Source organism: Gymnodraco acuticeps, unplaced genomic scaffold, assembly GCF_902827175.1.
Source record: "Gymnodraco acuticeps unplaced genomic scaffold, fGymAcu1.1, whole genome shotgun sequence".
Lineage (NCBI taxonomy): Eukaryota > Metazoa > Chordata > Actinopteri > Perciformes > Bathydraconidae > Gymnodraco > Gymnodraco acuticeps.
The window spans coordinates 818,496-841,547 of NW_022990346.1; the positions used below are offsets into that span (position 1 = coordinate 818,496).

The 23,052-nt window shown below is 40.3% G+C and overlaps 1 protein-coding gene across 2 annotated transcripts; it reads left to right on the forward strand.

Moving 5' to 3' along the window:
* The first annotated feature begins 245 nt into the window (after positions 1-245).
* erbb3a (erb-b2 receptor tyrosine kinase 3a) lies at positions 246-23,019 on the forward strand. Of its 2 annotated transcripts, XM_034223889.1 has the most exons (29): positions 246-631; positions 7,418-7,575; positions 8,956-9,142; positions 10,723-10,848; positions 11,323-11,388; positions 11,691-11,809; positions 12,690-12,831; positions 13,275-13,388; positions 13,698-13,815; positions 13,944-14,017; positions 14,105-14,195; positions 14,367-14,381; positions 14,929-15,140; positions 15,955-16,087; positions 16,251-16,344; positions 17,315-17,469; positions 17,554-17,607; positions 17,701-17,842; positions 18,174-18,293; positions 18,384-18,482; positions 18,735-18,920; positions 19,030-19,185; positions 19,352-19,427; positions 19,745-19,891; positions 20,196-20,293; positions 20,432-20,626; positions 20,734-20,802; positions 21,189-21,450; positions 21,830-23,019. In XM_034223889.1, the coding sequence occupies exons 1-29, from the start codon at positions 541-543 to the stop codon at positions 22,630-22,632; spliced, it is 4,302 nt and encodes a 1,433-aa protein (XP_034079780.1). In that variant the 5' UTR covers positions 246-540; the 3' UTR covers positions 22,633-23,019. The 2 variants fall into 2 exon arrangements, with proteins under 2 accessions (XP_034079780.1, XP_034079781.1); XM_034223890.1 differs by lacking the exon at positions 7,418-7,575 and having other exon boundaries at positions 337-631.
* Positions 23,020-23,052: the final 33 nt, after the last annotated feature.

Genomic DNA, 23,052 nt, shown 5'->3' on the forward strand with positions numbered 1-23,052 from the left:
ATAAACAACATATTTAAAATGATTGATTATTGACACATAAGTTATAACCCTGAATCAACAACATGAAACACTTTTTGTTAGGACTGTTGTGACTCAATGTGTCTTAAAGGTGTGCATCGTGTGTCCAGCTGTCGTTGGTGTTGCGGCTGCTGACAGGCCCTCCCAGTTAAATCAGTGCCAGAGAAACAGACGCTCCGGCTGCTGATTGGCTGAGCTCTGGCTCCAATCACTGAGCTGTAGTGATTCCTCTCACACGGGCCGGAATAGGCGGCTTGTAAAGTTACGGCTCAGTTTCATGTCAAACCGAGAAAACAGAAAACAGGTTTTCACTACGGAGTGAAGTTACCTTTTTAATAAGAACAAAGCGAAGGAAAGGAAGAAAAAAGACAATTTGGATTAACTAAACAACCTGCTGTTTTTAAATGGACTGTCTCGGAATAAAACGATCGATTTTGTAATGAGAAAGATCCAAACTTTTTATCATCGATGAGATGGACATTTTTATTTAAAACGTCGCCGGTTTGGATAATCTGAGTGAGGATGACTGCCCTGATGAAGAGGAAGCTGCAGCAGGTGTTGTGCGTCCTGCTGCCGTGTGCTCTCACACTCTGCAGCGCGCAGACAGAAGGAGGTGGGCAAACACACACACACACACACACACACACACACACACACACACACACACACACACACACACACACACACACACACACACACACACACACACACACGAATCCTCTTTTGTTTCCAAAACCATCACTTTGTACACTGAAGTATCCCAGAATAAATGTTAAATCCCAGCGAACACCTGGATTAGAGCTGTTCAGTATGCAGGGGGTTAGAAAACACCTGTCCTTCCTCTGCCACCGCAGACACGAGAACCTGTTCCGCAAACGTAGAGCTTGTTTGCTGTGAGTCACCTGCACCTCTCCCACGACTGTGTGCTTTCTCGCGTTTGTCTCATTGTTACGTCGGTGTAAGGTTGGGACAGACGAGCCCAACCTTACACCGACTGTTGACTGACAACCACAGTCAGCCCAAAAGATCTTAAAACTTTACCTTTGATTTGTCATTTTCTCAGTATAATGAGATTTTAAAGAAATAGTCAGATGTATTAGCTAAGTAAAAGGAGCAATACCACAATGTGAAATGATAAATACTTAATCCTGCTTTAAGTTGTAAAAGTGCATAATGTATTAGCGATTATACTCATTGGAAAAATGCATCAAATCCTCCTGATAGTGTGCTAATTGGAAATCTTTTGTATATTTTCTTTATAATGATAAACAGATAATCAACACAGTTGCAGATTCGTTTTAGCTTCATATTTTAGTCAATAGAAATTAATGGAATGAAGTAACGAGTGCAATACTTCACTCTAAAATATAATGTATAGTCAAATAAAATCTTCAAGTAGCCATAACAATTGTTGTCGAGCGCAGCACTCAAGTAATTGTAGTCAGTTACTTTCCACCACTGAGGGTGGTGACATGTTAGAGGCAGAGTTGTTGTGATTTGAATCTCAGCTAGACTCTGTCCCCTGGCTGCAGGTGAAACAAATGACACAGTGAGTTTGAGAGAAACAATGTGAACACCAGATCATTCATCTTTAGGCAGATGATACTTAATACTTAATACTAAAATCACAAAAACACAGTGAATAAATAATCATGATCACATGAGAAGGAACATTTGATTGAATAGATTGTACAAAGTTTCTATTGCAGTTAATATTCTCTTTAATCCATTACAAAATAAACCCTGTTTGCTTGATGACTACTTAATGTCTTTCTAATAAAGAATTGGGAATTTCCAAAGTATGAAAGTGACATTTTCTGTCATCGGTCCTTCTCCTTAATGAACTGCATTTGTTGTTATGTTGGTGCAGGACGGTGGACCTGTATACCAACCAATGTTACCTGCAGCCATAATAAAATAATTCAGGATAATTTTTTTAGTTCAGTGTATCTCGTCAAACTTCAAAGCCAGTTGTCATTTTAGATGCTTACTGCACTTTCATGAAAGAAGCAATTGGAGAAAACTATTTTACATATAAGAAGCATGATTTCACCCTGCAAACAAACAACACTTGTATCACTTTTATTTTCAAAGTTTTCAGTTTTCAGTTTTGCCAACAAGGAGGATAGGTTTTTTCCACATATGTCATCATGACTTTAAGAGTCAAGTTGATGTCTCAGATGTGAGATATTGTATGTATCAGATAGGGCTTTGCTTTACAAGTGTACGATGCCTCAGTGTAAAATTTGATTTACCATCAAGAAAAACAACATTGGGTGGAGCCTGTTTGATTTGCTTCTGTACATTTACAGGACATCCAAATAACAGATGCGTCAAAAAGCAAATATGCTGCCGTTCCTGCTGCCAAAGAATAATGTTAAGCAACTCTCAGTCGGCGTCATTCTGATCACTGCATGCTGTGAACACACTAACAACTCTTACTGGTTATTTTTGCACAACCATTGTAAACCAGTGAATGCTCTGCAACATGGAATAGTTCATGTGCTCAGGTGTCTGTGTTTGTGAGCGTGCGTGTGTGTGCGCTCTCTTGTGAGGTATGCAGTAATCTCTGGCACAGCCTGTGCCAAGTTTCTGTTTACTGCAGTCATCGTCTCAACCGCTTTATTCAGCTTGTTTATCTCCTCCTCCCTCCTTTCTTTTCTTTCTCTGCCTTTTTGAAACCCTGTTAGCAGCGAAGGAACATAACAGCCTAACCTGATCTGTGTTATGTTTCGTCATGTGCTATGTGACACTTTAGTGCCAAGGACAATGAGGCCATTTATGCCCTGAGTTTATGTGCTGTGAATAATATTTAGCGAATGGAATAAGTAGGAAAGTGGACTCCATGGTGAGACATAGATAGATGGGTCGCACGTCTTGATTCACATACTACACTAGTTTTGCAGTCTTTCAAAATAGGGCCATTGTTTGCATGTGTGTTTATTGACTCTAAACCCTCTACCCCATTCCCTTTTTCTCCATCATCCATCTGCCAACATTGAAAGTCCTCCTTTGACAGAAAAACCCACTCAGCCTGTTGAGATGTTCGGCCTCCACAGCTGCAGCCTGTGCATTGTCTGCATGGCTGACATACCATTTTGTCTCAAACATGTGTGCATACCGGTTTGTCCCTTCTAGTGGGTTGTGCTTCAACTGTATGCATACTGTATGCATACTGTATTGGTGGAAGGTTCTTGAACATACGTGTGCAGGTGTTCATGAGTATTTCCCAACAGGCAATTCAAGCAGTGTAGAGTCAACAATTCGTCCACTGATAGATTAACTAAGGTGGGGTAGATAAAGGGCTTCACCCTTGAGCAGCTCATAAACTGTCATCATTCCAACTGAATGGCTTTTAATGAAGAATGAGACGTTTCTGAAGCATGTTAGTCATTGCAACTTGATGTGATAACCCTGACTTGTCCCGTGCTACAGCGTGCAGAAGTATAAATGTTAAAGAGTTCATGTGCTGGTTTCTTAAGGAGGGCTCCCGGGATTTCAATTGCATGAAGTTGATCGATATGCAAGAAACAGATTTAAAAACATGGTGAAACTCGATACAGCAGAGGCCTAGATATTCCAGTATGTGTGGTTCAAGCTGTACAAGAACATGACTTGAAGATACTCATTAGGGTCTCTGTTATGCTGCATATATGTTAAATTGTAAAGACCAGAGTTATTTCAGAAAATCATACATTGGTAAAAGGAACAAATAATATAACTAGTGCAACATTTCAGCAAAAGCAACCATTTTTGGTACATTAAGTATCTTTTAAAGATATTTCGTCTCATTAAACCCAGATTAACCCTATGGTGTAGGCCTTTTTAACTTAGTATAAGCTCCCTTCTTAAACAAACTGCAGGCTCCTGTTGACTAAACTGAGTGTGTGAAATCATCAGAGATCTATGGGCTCAGAACAGTCTCATAATACACACATGCGCACAGAAGGATTCACACTTGTATTTCATGATCTGCAAAAGGATTCACACTTGTATTTCCGGATCCACACTTGTGTTTTTCAATGCACACACAAATGTATTCCGTTTCATATACATGTAAATAAAATCCAAATACAGAAAAAAGTTTTACATGTGTATTTTTGATCCTCACATATTTGTTTTCCGTTTAAAACCTCTGAACCTGCAAACACAAACAGCTTTCTGTGCACGGATCGCTGTGCATTCGTGTGTGGGTTTTTTGAGACTCCCCTGACGGTCAGCCGATTCGTACTTGTAATTATTTCTATCTATAGCCAATCAGATGTCTCCTCAATTCTAAGCCAATCACATGAGCGCGCCCCCACGAGGGTAGATTTCTTGCGTTCATGACGTAGCGCTGCATGTACGCATTTTGCGCAGTCCGGAGCTGACAGCTCCATGGAGCCTGCCTGCAGGCGCTAATCTCAGGACACCCTCCACTCTCAGCGCCACTTTCCGAACAGGAAATGCACGCAAATACAAGCCTTTATATTATTAAGGTACAGCGCCACTTTCCGAACCATTGATGAATGCTTGTGTACACAAAAACGGCAGGCAAACCCGTTTTAAATGAGTGTTTCCTGTATGGCGAATACAGCTGCTTTATTTATGTCTGTATGAAGTTGTTGTGAGTGTGGAGGGAGCAGCTACAGGTTAGCTTAGCCTAATCGATCAGTGCACTACGAAGCCAGTGCTAGACAGTGACCTGTTAACGGGGGGGAGCCCCGCCGGTCATTATCGGCCGATATTCACTCTTAATAGTTTGATCGGTGCTCTCTATAAAGGCCGATCAGGAGAGCTGGATCTGATCGATATGGACATAAACGCGAGTGAAGTATAACCGGACGCGAGAGAGAGATCAGATCAGCTGCTGAGTGAGTCTGATGGAGACACGCTGCTCTGCATGATCACCTGATGCTCCGCCCTCTGTTTAGCGAGCTGACCGGACTGCGCAAAATGCGTATATGAAGTAATCTTACCCTCGTGGGGGTGCGCTCATGTGATTGGCTTAGAATGAAGGAGACATCTGATTGGCTATAGATAGAAAAACTTACAAGTACGAATCGGCTGACCGTCAGGGGAGTCTCAAAAAACCCACACACGAATGCAAAGCGATCCGTGCACAGAAAGCTGTTTGTGTTTGCAGGTTCAGGGGATTTAAACGGGAAACTAATAAGTGAGGATCAAAAATACATATATAAAACTTTTTTCTGTATTTGGATTTTATTTACATGTATATGAAACGGAATACATTTGTGTGTGCATTGAAAAACACAAGTATGGATCCGGAAATACAAGTTTGAATCCTTCTGTGTGCATGTGTGTATTATGAGACTGTTCTGAGCCCATAGAGATCATCTTTAAAGGGTTAATTCACCCAAATAACAACAACATATTTATTCCACTTCCCACAAACTGACACAAATCATGGACACACTATTAAAATACCTCCCTTTGGGTCTCCTGCCTCCACTCCAAAAACGCTGAAACATGAATTTGGGCTTGTGCTGCTTAACGTCTCACAATGTCCCTAGAGTAGGAAGTTATTTCTGGAAAGACAGTGGGGGGGGGTATGTGCTTTTGTGATTTGAGAGAAACCATCCTTGAATATGTTTTTTGGTGCAAAGCCAGTGCTTGTAAACCCGATGTTCTCAGGAAAACAATAAAGCGACTCTTATCAGGACTTTATGGACATAGGACACGCTCGTTGCACCGTCTCTCCCTTAAACACACACACACACACACACACACACACACACACACACACACACACACACACACACACACACACACACACACACACACACACACACACACACACACACACACACACACACACACACACACACACACACACACACACACACACACACACACTCAGTGCTGTAGGTTAATAATGATTAGCTTTTGTATGCCCTTGTTGGTCCTGTTGTTCTTCTGAGCTCTGTATCGACTCTGATGACAGTTGGAGGAATGTGTTTGTGAGTGTGTCGACTTTACTTCATGTGTGTGACCTGTGAGTAAGTGTGGTTAAAAAAACATTCCTCACATCTTTACTCAACAGTACAACAGAATAACAAGTTAACAACACTGACTGATGCATGATGCTTGGACTAAGGTTATAGACTAAGTTAAAACAAATAACGAAAAAGCAACAAAACTAGAGAGCGTGTCGGGATGGGATCACACCAGTTGAAACCCCAAATCGAGCCACGGGCATTAAGTTGGGAGGCTAAGACCCTTTCCCTTTTCTTTCGACCCTTCATTTTGATTTCAACTACACACAATTTTGCAACTGAATGGTAAAAATCTCTTTACGGGCATGCAGATACTTTTAGTTTAATTTGCTCAGGTTTTTAGGCTAGATTGGTCTCTGAGATTCATGCCATCATACCAAGCGCTAACATAATGACACTAAACATGTTGAGGAAATATATAAAAAAACAATATTTTCTGGAACTTAGGTCAAACTTAAGTAAAACTAGCAAACACATTGTGAAACAAACTGAACTGAACCGAAATTCAGTCAAAACGTAAAAAAAGCGGACATATTATGATTGTTTGTCACGACGTGTACATTACACATGTAGGCTTAATTGTTAGTATTCTCAGGCAAAGTATTGACATTTAGATTCACAGTCATCTTTAATGCTCTGCCCTCCTCTTTTCTCTGCGCTGCTTCTCTGCTGTCTGACATTTGAATAGCAAAGCAGCCTTCCAGTGACGCTGCATGGCTGAACTCCCACAGCTCGTAAACAAGGCCTTGTATGTTTCTCTCACAGAAAACGGCCCTGTGTACAATCCCCAGCTTGTTTCAAACTGTTACAGTACACTCATTGATAGTGTGCATGAACACAGTGGTGTGTAGTAAGGCATAAAACAGTCTTTATAGGGGCTTAATCTAGTCCTTGATTTAACAAAATATCCATAGTTACTTTAGTGTGTACACATATGGAGAATTTTCTCCGGTATTTTGTTGTTTTCAATGTATCACAACAAAGCTGAATAAATATACGGGCTATTAAATGTATCTGTAAGCCTATATAAATATAAATAAATAAAACATACTGAAATGTGATCATTATTGTAGTGTTAACAAGTTTTTGGTAGAATAATGTGTTACTATGCCTTCATCAGCCATAATATACTGTAGCTCGTTGGTAATTTATTCACAGACATGTCCATTCATTTTATTTTTATTTAAATGTCCATGTTGGAAAAACAGAAACAGACTCCAGTCATTGTCTCTCCAGTTAAATGTGTGTTGTATGTATTTACCCTCACAAATCTGTTTTTCTGCCAATTCATTTTGTTTTTTAATTTTAATTAGATTATGTATACATCACCAGGTTTATCTTTCAAATGTGTTTCTAATCCAAACATATTGACATTAACAAGAGTTAATTATTCACTTTTACAGTGAAGGTTTGTTCTGGCACCCAAAATGGTCTGAGCACGACGGGAAATTCAGAGATCCAGTACAAGCTGATGAAGGATATTTACAACGGCTGTGAGATAGTGATGGGCAACCTGGAGATTACCATGATGGAGCACACCAGAAACGTCTCCTTCCTGCAGGTGAGGCTTTCAACTAGTGGTACACAGTGCCATCGACTTGGGCTGAATAATGCCATTTTGAGGTCATCTGCTTTATTTACTGTATTTCTTTTTAAAACAAACCAAACCAACAATAGGAAACTACACTAACACTTAGTATTTATGTAAGTTTACCAATGTCCATTTTCTCTCAGAAACAAGGAGAAAATAATATATTTCTTTGCTACATAAAAACAACAACAAGAAATGGGATTTTTAGAAGGCCATTAGCTCTTGTTATATAATTGGTCCTAGGAACCGGAACCAATTGTGTGTGTGCTCGTGTTCTCCGCGGAAAGGTAAACAGTTGTATAACCATGCCTCACACATGTGACGTTGCTAAATGGAGTTTGATTGGAAACGCTGTTGGAGTTTAATGGAAAATAATCCAACTAACTAATAAACGGAATCAGAGGCCAAATGTGAACTTTTGTATCAAGGCATCTTGTATCAGCGGCTGTCGATTAATACTATGAGGCATCACCGCACGTTTACAGACTTTCACAGATGTGTCACTGAGAAAAACTGCATGGTAACCACTAACCAGTCTGGACAGGGATATGGATTAACGTGATGCCAAAATACTTCCCACATCTGAGTTGTTTATCTCCGTCCACAGGGGATGATGTCTTCGTCTCAAATGAACAATGAGCTCATTTATGTCCCCTTCCAAGTCCTTTTCTATTAATCTCTTTGAATAATCGCTGCACCACCGTCATGGTGACTGACAACACAAGAAAAACACACCTCTGCTGCCAAGTCGTGACTCTGATAACAATCACCATGACTAACAATCAGAGCAAAGGTGTTTGTTCTTCTCTTCTTTCTATTATAGTGTTTATAATTTACGCATCCTTAAATAGCAATTTCTGAAAACAATTACATTTATGATTTATTTTTGTTGAGTTGAAAACGTATTATTCCCAATCATTCCAACATTGTTAGAGAAATCCATTATTTGATTCAAGGTAAAGGTCTGTTTAATTTGCTGTATGTATCCCTCTCTCAAGCCTCATGTTTACAATACATCTATTTTAAAATGTTGGCTGTTTTAACTGACTGAATGATGTTAGTCATCAGACATATATGTCTTAGCAAACACAAGGGGCACTCAAACAGCATCATAGAACGCTTTCCGTTTCTTCTCTCTGTGATTTCACTGTGATTTTACTCGTTTTAACCACTGCGTATGCTTGATTTGGAGAGGAGACATCTGTACAACCCTTCTGATTTATAAATATTCCTAGCAGAAGCTGACTGCAATGTGTGCCACCAAACTCTGCCTTACTTGTTGTTTTAATAGAGGAAAGGTCCAAATTGTGTGTTTAATTGATCTTTCTTCATATTTGTTCCTCCCTGCAGTCTATCAGGGAAGTGACGGGCTACATCCTGTTCGCGGTCAATGAGTTCAGCCGCGTGCCTCTGAACCAGCTGCGGGTCATCAGAGGCAACACGCTGTACGAGGGGAAATACGCCTTGGCTGTGATGGTGAACTACCAGAAGGATGGGCAGCACGGCCTGCAGGAGCTGGGCCTGACTCACCTCACAGGTACATAGGAAGTCACTCGGTGTGTGTGTTTAGGTGTCCGAGGCCATTAATTCGGCCATCAGTGTGTGAGTGTGGGTAAACAAAAACATGTCTCACTGAGTTCAGAAAAAACAAAGAGTGCACTGATTCATGATGACTGATGTTAAATGGTCAGGTTAACCAAAAAACACTGTTGCCTCTGGTATCCAACATTGCTTGCAGGTTTGGAAACATTAGTCTTGTCCACTGTCCCAAAGAAATTGAGATGAATGGAATTGTGTTACGGAGCGTCCACACTACAGCTTCAAAAAAAGCTTGGAGCTGGGCGTGTCTGAAGCTTGGGGATTTTATTCGAGCAACGCGACCAACAACCAATCACATGAATCTCCTGCCCCCGACATACAAAGCAAAAAAACCGGGGATTTTATGCGAGCAATATATATAAACTCCCCAAACAGGCGAAAACCTACCAGTTTCACCCACTGTCTCTGCCACCTCCCTCCATGACTGGTTCTTCCGGTTTGTATCCCGGTAGGTGAAGAGGGTCTGGTCATACAAAACCGGGTGATTTGCTACGGCGATAAATAGTTTCTCCTCCATCTTTTTTTGAAATATAGAAATCAACGGCGGGATGTCTCTCCCAGCTTAGACGCGGTTTGATTGGCTAGCGCTTGAGCTGTCAGATTTTCAGAAACGGGATTTGATTGGCTGGCGCTGGCTACTCCGGCGTCTCCGGCGTCAGAAGTTGAACAATGTTCAATGAACAATGTTCAACTTCTGACGCTTCCGACGCCGGAGACGGCGGAGACGGACCGCTATGCTACCCACAATTCAGTTCGGCGAAAAGCGAGGCAACGTGACGTCACCCCATTCAAAGAGAATGGGCAGACGCGTTGGAAACTGTTTTTGAAGCTGTCGACGCTGTAGTGTGGACGCAGCGTAGTGATGCTCAAAGATTTTTAAAAATAACATCTGACAAAAACTAAACAGCGTCCTCACTACTATGTTAATCCGCATATCTCGCTGCAAACACCTTACACATTTGAATCATTTTGTAAGCATTTTCTAGATAAAATATTATTTGAATGAAAATGGTTAACACTGCATTATGTTTATCATTCTCGACCAGGACACACAATAACAGATTATCGTGACCAAATAGCAATATTATCGTGGTATATCTCGAAAGTTTGGGAAATAAAAAAAGATAATTGAATACAAATATCATTCAAATATCAAATTCATCATGCACACAAAACACAAGTATAGATGAATAAAAGCAAAATGATCAACATTTTGGGAAGTAAAAATATATGTTGGTGTGTTTAAGTGTGGGTGCATGCAGGAGTTGAGATAAGGAGGAATTCCTGGTGACTGTTGGAGCTCACACACCTACACACTGCAGCCACACCTTCAGGAGGGCGGGGGGGCTGCAGCAGCGGTGTGTGTAGGTGATGTGAAGTCCCAGGAATGTCTCAACTGCCACTGTAACATGAGTGCATTTCATGTATGAACTGTAGTAAGGGATGAGTCATGGGCTCGCCCGAGCTTGCTCTGCTAATTGTCTTTTTTCCATTTAAATGTTTGTGTTCCGCCCACAGAGATACTGGAGGGAGGAGTCAAAATCATCCAGAACAAGTACCTGAGCTACGTCAAGCAGGTCAACTGGCTAGACATCGTGAAGGATGCAAAAGCTGAGATTATGATCAAGGACAACGGGCCTAAAAGTGAGTAGAAAGGGTGACAATAAGACATATTACCTTACATTTTTATGTTTTATGTCTAGGAGTTACGCTTTGGTCTGCTTTACAATGTTAACATGCATCTACTGCAGAAAGGCTGTCACAAGGAAGAGGCTAAAATGAGAGCCACACACTACTGATGATAGATAGTAATAACATAAGAAATATTGATTATAGAAAGGTCATTACTTTACCCCAAAGTCTGACAGAATAGATAAAATAATTGAGTGAGAATATAATGTTATTTAAAAAAATGTTATCCCATCTCACAGCTCACTCATTATTCCTTTTTGATTTGTTTTAATATCTAAGATGAAAGTTTCCCAGGTTAAATTGTAAATAATTAAAGCCTCTTATTGACCCAGACTATAAAACATGTATTTTTGTTGCATAATGCTTTATTAATCTTCTTGCAGAAATACTGAAACTGATGAATGTGCTACATTTGTTTTTTCTTAGAGCCTTGCAACGCGGCATGTGGAGACCTTCCATGTTGGGATGCAAGAAATGACACATGCCAGATCTGTGAGTGAAATCATCATCACTTTATTTCCCAAGCAACAAGCAGTTCTGTAGTGTGGGGGTTTTCAAGCATTTCAATCAACTTCATGTTTATTGAATCAAGAGAGAATAATAAATACACACTGGAATCCCCTTGTTTAAAACCATGTTGAATAGAAATGTGTTAGATATTTTGTGTAAGGAAAATAGATTTCTTTATGCACTGGGCATTTTTGAGATTTCGGAGGAAAGAAAATATTAAAATAAAAAAGAATGTAACCACTGCTGCAATAAATTAACAAATGCTCGTACACTCTCTGTTTCAGTGACCAAGACCGTGTGTGCGCCTCAGTGTAACGGCCGATGCTTTGGTATTAACCCGAGCGAATGCTGTCACATCGAGTGTGCGGGAGGCTGCACAGGATCTCTGGATACAGAGTGCTTTGTGAGTCTGCTGCTTAAAGGCCTTTTTACAAAGGGCACATATCGACATGTCACAATAAGAAAAAGAAGATCTCATGATTTGACCTTAAGGGGTATACTGTATATGAGGTCCTAAAGCAACTGCTCCATTATCTTTATCAAATGCACACATCGATGCCACCAAATGAAACAATAAAAATACTACAAATAAACTGGAATTAATATATATAAATATAAATTATTAATATATACACAAAAAAAGATAAGGTACATATATACAACCTTCAAATTGCTTTTTTAAATCAACATTGCTCTGCACACTTACTAAAGAACATTTGTGTGGACATCTCAGTTCATTTGTAGTGCTGCGCGAGTATGACCAAAAGTATGTGAGTAAATCTCACTAAACTATTTAATCATCACCAAACTCGGTGTCATTGTGACCGATCATAACTCAGCTTTATGCACACACATACATTTAGCATGGTTTAAGAAATGGGCTCGGTGTTACAAGACGGGTCGAGGGGGTTGGCGGCACCGCTGCAGACTCTCTGCACGGAGGAGCAGCGGAGGAGCCCGGGCGGTGCTGCCGCTCCTGATCGGAGCAGAGACACACGTTCACTAAGCTGAAAAACTATATCTGTAACAGAGATTTGCTATTTTAAAGTAAAGTCAACACATATCGACCCTAAATATAGTCTATATTAAGAACGAGAAAAGTTTTTAACATATATATAGTTTTTTGTAAACATATGACAAATGTGCGAGGGTGATCACGTCAGAGCATCGTCCTATGTGCCGGGGCTGAGCCCCGGACAGCCCCGGCCCAATTTAACCCCTGGACATAAGCACCTGGAGTATGAGCTGTGTTGCTGACTTTGCTGTCTGTGTGACGTTTGCAGGCCTGCAGGAACTTCAACAACTCGGGTGCCTGCGTGCCTCTCTGTCCGCAGACCCTCATCTACAACAAGCACACATTCAAACTGGAGCCCAACCCCAATGCCAAGTACCAGTACGGCTCCATCTGCGTGGCCCAGTGCCCCCGTGAGTCCACACACTCATAGTCATACACACTCGCAGGTCAAAGTTGATGGTTCCCCAGATGCTGTTGTATACATATTTTATTAGTTAAAGAAAATGTGTTAAGATTTGTTTACAGTTTTTGAAATGGCAGGTAATCTGTTTCCCCAGTAGATTATGGATGATGATTGATTCTTCTTTTTCTTAAGTATTCACATATTATATATAGAATAAGCCTGTCATTGGCAGACCATCTATTTGTATTGTCTATATATGTTTTGAGTTAGGTCCTGCTAAATAATAATTTCTTTCTACCCTTGCTGCCACTTTCCTGCCCTTTAATGTTTAAATAGAGTTGTATTTTGACTGTGAACAATTATAAAACAAATGAAATACTACTTGTATATTACCCTGGTCATATATGTTTAAGTCACTTATTTGAGACTTACCTTGTTTCTTTTTCACAGTTAACTTCGTGGTGGATGAAAGCTCATGTGTGAGCAGTTGCCCTTCTGATAAAATGGAGGTGGAGAAAAACGGATTTAAAAGATGTGAATCCTGCGGAGGCCTCTGTCCAAAAGGTGTTTAAGACAACTGAACAGTCCATTTTCAATACATGGATTAAATAATATATATATATATATATATTTGCAAGTAAAAACTCTACAGTAATATAAATTATTATGTGTAAGCAGCATGTCTAGCTGCTAAATGTTGAGCTGATTTGAGCTACTTTACTGTGCAGTTGGCTAGTTAAAGCTGCAAAAAGATTCATCAGATTTGTTTGTTGCTCATGTATTTTGTGTGTAATATCTTTAACATTAAATAGTAGTAAATTGAATATCTGCTGGTGGTTTCTCACTGACATTGCTTCTTTATCCTCCTCTCAGCTTGCATTGGCACTGGCAAAGAAAAGATGCAGACGGTAGATGCTCAGAACATCGACAGCTTCATAAACTGCACCAAGATCCAGGGCAGCCTTCACTTCCTGGTGACTGGGATCGAAGGGTAAACTTACTTCTCATTCGTTTTTCTAAAATAAAACAAAGCTTTAGAGGTATTTAGTAGGTAAAAACTATTTTTGTTCCTTCTTTGTTGCTGCCTTTGCAATCATTTTCTCAACTTTCTTTCTATAGTGATGCATATAACGATGTACCAGCCCTCGATCCAGAGAAACTGAAGATCTTCAACACTGTGAGGGAGATCACAGGTGTGTGTGTTTAAACTGTCACTGTATTTTTACATTATGTCACGCCACAGTGTTTGCAATCTGGAACAACACTGTTTTTATTTTCAGACATCCTCAGTATCCAGTCGTGGCCTGAAAGCATGTCTGACCTGTCTGTCTTCTCCAACCTACAATCCATTCAGGGCAGAAATCTTTTCAAGTGAGCCTGTTGTTTTTATTATAGTTCTAACAATGGTTTTTCTTTGTGAGTCATGTTACTATTTTGTTGTTGTATTTCTCATTGCATTGCAGACTCAACGTTCACTGGCATACATCTGATTGTCTTGTATTTATTTGTTTTCTTGTTGTGCCTCTGTTTTACCGCGTGTAGAGGAGTGAGCAAAAGGTACAGTTATTATTTCACATGCCTGCCTCTAGCCATGCGCAATATTTCTATTTAAAATTACTTTTCTTGGTTTAAGAAATTATTAAACCATAATATTCATGAGCATTTTTGGTACTGGGTATCAGGTGGTGGGGACAACTCTTCAAATGTTCTCCTGGTTTTCACGCATGCTCTTTCTTTTGAAAATCATCTGGTGTTTGGCTGGAAAATGTGGGTGTGCTGGTTGTATTCTATGGAGTCAAAGAAAGCCCTAACAATTGGAACCTTTTAAGCAACTGAACACGTTATTGCTATGCTTAATAACTTTTATGTTTAAGCATTTCAATATTTTATTCTAGAACAAATAGCTTAAACAATTAGCAATTTAAACACAATGATTGTGTCCATAATGATTCATAATACTCGTATTATTGTTATAATAATTATAGAAAAACGGCTTATTCGAATTCAAAATCTGTTTCTATGCTTCCATAGTTTTTAAAGCAATATAAAAACATTGGCATTATTATTCTCTTACCCAGCATTTATTCACTCCTCACTTTTTCAGGGGCTACTCTCTCCTGGTGATGAAGATCGGCTCTTTGACCTCCCTGGGGTTACGTTCGCTGCAAATAATAAACGACGGCGGCGTCTACATCACAGGAAACACGCAGCTCTGCTATCACCACACCGTTAACTGGACGCGTATCTTGAACAGCGGCTCTCGCCAACGGAATAAACAAATCGACATCAAGGAGAACAGACTGAGAAATCAGTGTGGTGAGTGAGGAGGGATCTTTTCATACCCAAAAAGGTGTATTTGTTTTAAAGTACACAGTGTCATTAATATGATATGGTGTATTATGGAGGTGTGTGGCGTAGCGGATTGTCCGTAGGTGTTCGGATCACGGGGTCACAGGTTCAAACCCCACTGCAGTCTTTGTGTCTCTGGACAAGACACTTCACCCCAAATTGCTCCTGTGGGGATTGCCCACAGTATTGAGTATGTTAGTCGCTTTGGATAAAAGCGTCTAACAAGTAACATGTAATGTAATATTTACATATTAATTTCTGTAAATAACAACAAAACATATTGTAAATATTATATAAATTATTAAATAGATACATTTAAAATATAATGAATTGAAAATGAGAACACAATAATAACCAAAGGGAAACAAGTGAGCAATGATTTATATCATCTCTTTTTGAGATGAATGTTTTTTTTAATTAATATTCTGACTATAGAAGAGTAGAGTATGCGATACATGTTGATCAAATGTCTGATAGTCTTCAGGTTGAATACCAAAGATAGTTGAGCGGGGTTTGAATTCAATATGGTTTTCAAGTATTTGAGTAAAAACACTGAATATGAATCTCGAGCTTTGGAACGGGGTGAATCGGTTTCAGTTTTTGTTAGAGAATATTATTTATTTGTATATGCTTTTAAAACAACCAACATCATATCACATAGTGAAACACACAAAACATAGGAAACTACTTAAACTATTAAATACAATTAGAAAAGAATAGTTGACACCAGTTACTTTGTCAGTGTTAACGATGATACTCTCCTTTTTGTTGTTGTCTGTAGTGAGTGAGGGCCATGTGTGCGACCCCCTGTGCTCCTCTGATGGCTGCTGGGCCCCGGGGCCAAACCAGTGTCTGTCCTGCAAGAAGTACAGCCGGGGAGGAACGTGCGTGCCAGATTGCATGTTCCTGACTGGGTGAGTCTTTAAAGAATAATTAATCAAATGAATAATAAAAGCCATAGTGTTTGTCTTAATGTGAGTAATGTTTGCTGTGGCGGAGCCGTCCCAGGTGTTTCAATCTTATCTGCAGTCCGCTGAAAGAATTACAAAGTGATTGACTGTTTCGCTTTGATTGCAGAGAGAGGAGGGAGTTTGCCTCTCAGTCAGGAGAGTGTATGCCCTGCCACCCTGAGTGTAAGGTCCAGGAGGGGAAGCAGACCTGCGTTGGCCCGGTATGATTTCATCTCCTCACTGACTAACAACTTTAAACAAGAGGCTGAATAGCTGCGCTGCTTAACACTGATATTCCCAATACAAGTTCTTGAAGATCAAGAATTGTGTTATAAAAGCTTGTTGCTGCCCCCTAGTGACCTCATACTCCATATTGCCACTGACTTTGAAACATTTTCGTCCACTTGGCTTCACTTGCCACTTACAATTATTTGTATCGTCAATTCATCTGCCTATTATTTTCAAGATTTTTTATTTGGTCTTTAAATTGTCAGAAAATGTTTAAACATTTCTCAAAGTCTAAGGTGATGTCCTTAAATGTCTCTTTTTGTTGGTCCAAATCCCAAATATCTTACCTGTTTAATATGATATAACACAAACCGTTTCTACAGTATAAACATCAAAATGTACCTCAAGAACCAAAACTAAAAGTACTTATTCTGCAGAGCAGCCAATTTCAGAAAGATATGTTATATTATTGGATTATAAATATGAATCCTTTAGTGTGTTTATTACTTTAATGTTGCAGCTGGTAAAGAGACTTTTTGTAATACTGTATAGCCTGTGGATTTATCCAGGAATGTAACTATGATAATACAAGATACATCATTTGTTACAACATTTAATATCATTAATCTCAATTTTCAAAGTAGCTAATGTTATCAAATCAATGTAGTGGAAGGAAACTACAATAATTGCCTCTGAAATGTAACGTATAATATATATATACCTAAGTTTATAAGTGATAGTGGATAAGTATGAAGTCGTAGAAAATGGAAATACTCAAGTAAATGACCTTGCCTAACAATTGTTCTACTGAACAGTACTTGAGTAAATGTATTTAAATTCTTTACATCAATGAAAATAGTTACCGATTATTTATCTGCTGATCAGCTCATTGATTAGTCATCAAAATGTTGCATTGCTACTTTTCTTTTGTCTGTCAAATAAAGCCTCCTTTCTCCTCTTCAGGGCGCAGATCAGTGTGTAGCGTGTGCCCGCTTGCAGGACGGCCCGCACTGCGTGTCTTCGTGTCCCGAGGGCGTGATGGGAGGAGAGGAAGTCATCTTCAAATATGCCAACAAGAAAGGCAGCTGTGAATCGTGCCACAAAAACTGCACCCTAGGGTAAAAATGAGTAGAGCTTCTTTCTCTGTTTTCATTTCGAAGCTCAGATTGTGTTTATTTCAATTTGACCTCTTTTCTGTTTAGGTGCTACGGCCCAGGAATTGGAGAATGTCTCGGGACAGAGCGCTTTATTTCTGGGTAAGTTGCTCCTCTCTAACTAACATGTTTTTATTTGTATTTTAATTTATTATAAAGTAATGAGTCATCCTTTCTCCCTTTTCACCTCATCAGACAATCGACCACAGCCATCGTACTGGGAGTGATTGCCCTGCTCTTCGCTTCATTCTCGATTTTCGTGCTGACCGTTTTGTACCGCAGAGGTCTCGCCATCCGTCGTAAGCGAGCCATGAGGAGATACATGGAGAGTGGACAGGTCAGTCAGAGTCTGAGGTCATCTAGTGCAACACTAAGCCATTCATACAGAATAGGGACAGCTATAAACAGGAAATCGGTCAACCAAAAATTAAGAGTTCAATCACTCCCACCACGATTATACACTCGCCTACCAAGCATTTCTGTTATTCTTGATTTTAAGAAAGGACATAAATGGTGGGCATATCTTTTTTAAATTGTGTCAGTTCATCATTCAAGATTAAACCAAATCTCTATAGGTGCAATGTATTAGTTATTCCTGTTCTGAACAGCTTCACTGGAGCTTCACTTTGTTTGCATAGTTTGACTAAAGGTGTTTTTTCTTCCTGCAGAGTTTTGAGCCTTTGGATCCGGGAGAGAAAGGAGCTCGGGTCCACTCTCGGATCCTGAAGCCGACCGAGCTGAAAAAGATCAAGCTGCTGGGTAACGGAGTGTTTGGAGCCGTCCATAAGGTACTGGGGATTGTGGAAATAGTATTTTCAATCCATGCACAATTGATTTTCATCAGGTAATTAACACATCTATTTTTATTTACCTCACAGGGCATTTGGATCCCTGAAGGTGATACAGTGAAGCTTCCTGTGGCCATCAAGACGATTAACGACCGCACCGGACGACAGACTTTCTATGAGCTGACAGACGTAAGAGAAAACATGAATTATATCTCCTGTATCTAAAACTCACTGATGGTAGGCCCAAAATGTGGCTCCCAAAGGTTGTATAGCTGGCTACTCTGAGGAGTCAATTTGCGTTCAGAAGTTTGGTTCATTTTGTTATCACTTATAGATTGTAGTGGATTGTATCAATAGACGTCTGAAGATTTGCAGTGGAAAACCTGAATTGACAGTGGATATTTCTGACCTGTATTGATTTTCTCTGACTGTCCCCTGCAGCACATGATGACCATTGGGAGCATTGACCACATTAACGTGGTCAGGACTCTGGGGATCTGTCCCGGGGCCAGCCTGCAGCTCGTCACGCCGCTCAGCGCTCAGGGCTCGCTGCTGGAGCACGTCAGGAACAGCAAGAACAAACTGAGCCCACAGAGGCTGCTCAACTGGTGTGTTCAAATCGCAAAGGTAAAGGACCAACCCTTTCATTGTTTGTGTGTGTACTTGTTTTTAACCACAGCTTGGTTCATTCCCCTGATACCAGGAGCACTTAAAGACGTTTGTCCTTTCTCATCAGGGTATGTATTACCTGGAGGAAAACAGGATGGTGCACAGGAACCTGGCCGCCAGAAATGTTCTCCTGAAGAATAATTACACCGCCCAGATCTCAGATTACGGCGTTGCAGACCTGCTTTACCCCGATGACAAGAAGTACTTTTTCAATGAGGTCAAGGTGTGTAGCCCAACAGAAAAGATATGATACTCAGTAATTTGACCAAAGTTCATCAAAGAGACTTTGACATGGATTTATATTGCCCTCTGCTCCTGTTTACTCATATAAGACTCATATGTTTTCACTGGAGTAATCAATATAGACAATTCTCTGTTTATGTCTTTAGACTCCAATCAAATGGATGTCTTTAGAGAGCATCTTGTTCCGCAGATACACACATCAGAGCGATGTCTGGAGCTACGGTGAGTTTTTAAACCAGGTAGTCCCAAGTTAAAGTAATATTAAGTGTTTATGAAAACCTTTATTTATGTTTAATGCCACACTAAATATTTCAGCTTGCATTTTGTTATTGCTATAAATAGTGTATCTTGTTTGTAATAGTTTGTCACCACCTCTATATAATTGGGAACTTTTAATATAATGTATGTGAAGGCTTAAATAAGCCCTGTGCGGGTACTTTTTGCACTGTATTATTATTTGTTATATCTTGTGTTTATGTAGTTTATTTTTTAAATGTGCAAATAAACTTTAGCTAAACAAAACGTAATCCTTCATGTAGGTGTGACAGTTTGGGAGATGATGTCCAATGGTGTAGAGCCGTACACTACGATGCGTCCTCAGGATGTTCCTGATCTGCTGGAGAAGGGCGAGCGTCTGTCCCAGCCTCAAATTTGCACCATTGATGTCTACATGGTCATGGTCAAGTGTGAGTGTCTTCTTCTATTCTTCTTGTACATCTGGTCTGATCTACTAATTAACCGAAGCAACATTATGCCTTTTAGCCATGCTAGCAGCAGGATCTAGGGGGAGCAATATTGGACTGTTGGTCAATTCACCACTTTGATCTCAACAACTATTTATCAGAGTTCCATAATATTTGTTACATTCATTATCCCTGCAAGATGAATCCTAATGACTTAGGTGGCTTAGCGACTTTTCATATTGCGCCACAATTATTTCATTTTCGTGAAATGTCCTGACTAAATTGTGTTCTTATTTTTTATTTACAGGTTGGATGATTGATGAGAATGTCCGTCCAACATTTAAAGAGCTGGCAAATGAATTTACGAGAATGGCAAGAGATCCGCCTCGCTACCTGGTGATCAAAGTAAGAACGCTGTTTGTTTATCAGTAACCATGCAGTTTGTATGTCAGTTGTTTTCTAAGTTTGGTTTCTTTTTACTGTGGTGACTCAGTGAGAGTGTAGATGCAATATGCTAATTAAAGTCTCACCTCTTTTCACCAGGAGGACTGCACCCTGCAGGACCCGCCCCCGGATGAAATCGCCCAGCGAAGCGCAGACCTGGACGACCTGGATGATCTGGGCATTGAGCTGGTGGAGGAGGAGGAGGAGGAGGAGGTGGATGGTTTGACTCCGGCCACCCACTCCCTTTCTCAGTCTAGGAGCCTCAGTCGCCTCTCAAGGATGGACACTCACAGAGTAAGAGTTGTTCTTACTGTTGAATTTATGTCCAGTTTATATCTAGAAATGTGTTTTCTGTCAACACTCTAGAGACTGACATCTTACTTCTGTCTTTTTTTGTAAAGGTGATTATTACATCATCAAACATGGCTGGATACCTGCCTATGACTCCAGGATTTGACAACCCAGGACAGGTAAAACCGGCTTTTGAGGTGTTGAAATATAATATGTAAACTTTCTGCATAAAAATATAGAAGAAACTGACTAAGGTGGTGGTGAAGACAACAACCTCCTTGATCTCACGCCTACTTCATAACATCACTAAAATCCATTGTTTGTTATTGTTTTAATTGGGAGTCCTCTAGAGGCAAAACATTACATATTTTGTGTCAGGCAGGTGATATTCGTCTGCACACACTTACAAAAATAGCGACATATCCCCTTAAGTCCCTTTGTATGTAAACTGTTTTTAATTTTTTAATGTACATAAGCCAAACATTTTTAAAGCTGTTATCAACATCATCCAATTGTCCTTCCTGTTGCCATTTTAGTGATGCTTGTGTGTTTGTGTCTTGTGTAGGCCATGTGGCAGTCGCGCTCTCGACTAAACTCAGCCCGCACTGTGTCTGAGAGCTCGGAGGGCTGCGGCCCGACAGTGGAGCTGGAGATTAATGAAGACTTTTCTATGACCGGGAGCCTGAAGAGACGACGTCAGCGTGAGGACAGCGCCTACGTCTCACAGAGGGACAGCTTTTCCGCCGGGCCTCCAGAGACACCATCACCAGAGATGGACGAAGAGGACCAGAACGGATATGTGCTTCCTGGAGACAGCCCAGGCAGAGGTGATAGCACTAATCAAATTTGTTCTCTATTCAAATTATATTGTCAACCATCTTACATGGAAAATTGCTCTATATGTCACATCCAACTAAAGGACTTAATAATTCACGTGTAGGGTATTTAATCTTATGTGTTAATCAAGCCCATATTGCCTAGCCATAATAAAACAGAACTTATTCTAGGCATCTCAGCAAAAAAACTTTATTTTTAAAACACTGACTTGGAGACAAGTCAACAGGGAGGGCAGAAATGCTGACTAATTTCACATTTGTATTAAAAGGCTTGTCTTGTAAAAAAAAGACAGTGTATCCTCATTATGTGTTAACTTCCTTACACAATATTCTAATGCGAACCTTAATTTATAATTGTTTCCCTTCTCAGATACATTACTTTCCTCGTCTCGAGCTGCTCCTGGCAGGATGAGCAAGTCTCATTCAGCGAGCCTCCTGGACGACCCAGATGAAGAAGACTATGAGTATATGAACAAGCGGACGTGTCTAACAGCTCCTTCACCCAGGCACAGCAGCCATTTACTAAAGCCCAACAAGAAGCGCACCTCCTCCGTGTCGTCACAAGCGACAGCGTGCTCAGCTGACACCACATCCTCAGTGGAGGTCAGGGGGGCTCACACAAGAAGCAATTACGACTCTGATTCAGAGCTGCAGGGATCTGATGATGTAGAATATGAATACATGGACATCAGGGGTAGTGAAAAAGATGCAAGCCCTCCAACGCCTGAGCCTCCTCCTCTTCCTCCTCCACCTCCTCCTCCTCCTGCACCAGCAAGTATGGTCAGAGAGGTGGAGGGTGAGGCGGGGGAAAAGGAGGATGAATATGTGGAGGACAGTAACTATCATTACACAAACAGACAGCCGAAGCTGCGTCAAGCTCTTCAGGACAGGAAGGAGCTGAATGTAGAGGGAAGGGATGAGGCGTATGAGTATGAAGACATGGACTCCTTTGCTGCCCTGCTGTCTGGAGACGCTGTGGTGTACCACAACCTGCAGAGGGAGGGGGAGGGAGCAGTAGGGGGCACAGAGGCACATAGATCGGGGTTTGAACCCAATGTCAAGGTGCGAGCTGGAGTCGGGGTCGGGGAAACAGCAGCCGCCGACAGATCTTTTGACAATCCTGACTACTGGCACAGCAGGCTGTTTCTGAAGTCCAAATCAGTGCCTACATGAAGAACGTTTTTAATCTCATGAACTTCACTTTGAGATATTTTCATGAAGGACCCAACATACAATCAAAAGCCATTATCAATGTAGCCTATGACACATTTTCAAAAACCCAACATGTATGACTTTTTCACAGCTTGTATTTTTTTCTCAGACCAATGTTTTAGGGCATTTTCCAAAACTAATAGCACTGAGTGTTGAAAACTTTACAGGAACAGATTACAAGCTATTTTTTTCTGTTTACATTTTTAAACGAACAAAGATTTTTCTGGAGAACAAATGTGTTTGTTTGGAGTTTGGACTTTTTTGTTTCGAGACCTCTTTTAATGATGATATATGCAATGCATTTTCTACTCATTAAACATATTTTGAATAACTATTATGATGCACAAACTTTTTATTTTTTAATTTACCTATATAACATTA

Excerpts from the sequence above, each read along its gene's own strand:
- erbb3a (XM_034223889.1), top strand. The coding sequence starts at position 541 with ATGACTGCCCTGATGAAGAGGAAGCTGCAGCAGGTGTTGTGCGTCCTG. Across the intron at positions 18,294-18,383 it reads TGTTTGGAGCCGTCCATAAG|GGCATTTGGATCCCTGAAGG; the intron begins GTACTGGGGATT and ends TTTACCTCACAG. Across the intron at positions 20,294-20,431 it reads CTCGCTACCTGGTGATCAAA|GAGGACTGCACCCTGCAGGA; the intron begins GTAAGAACGCTG and ends TCTTTTCACCAG.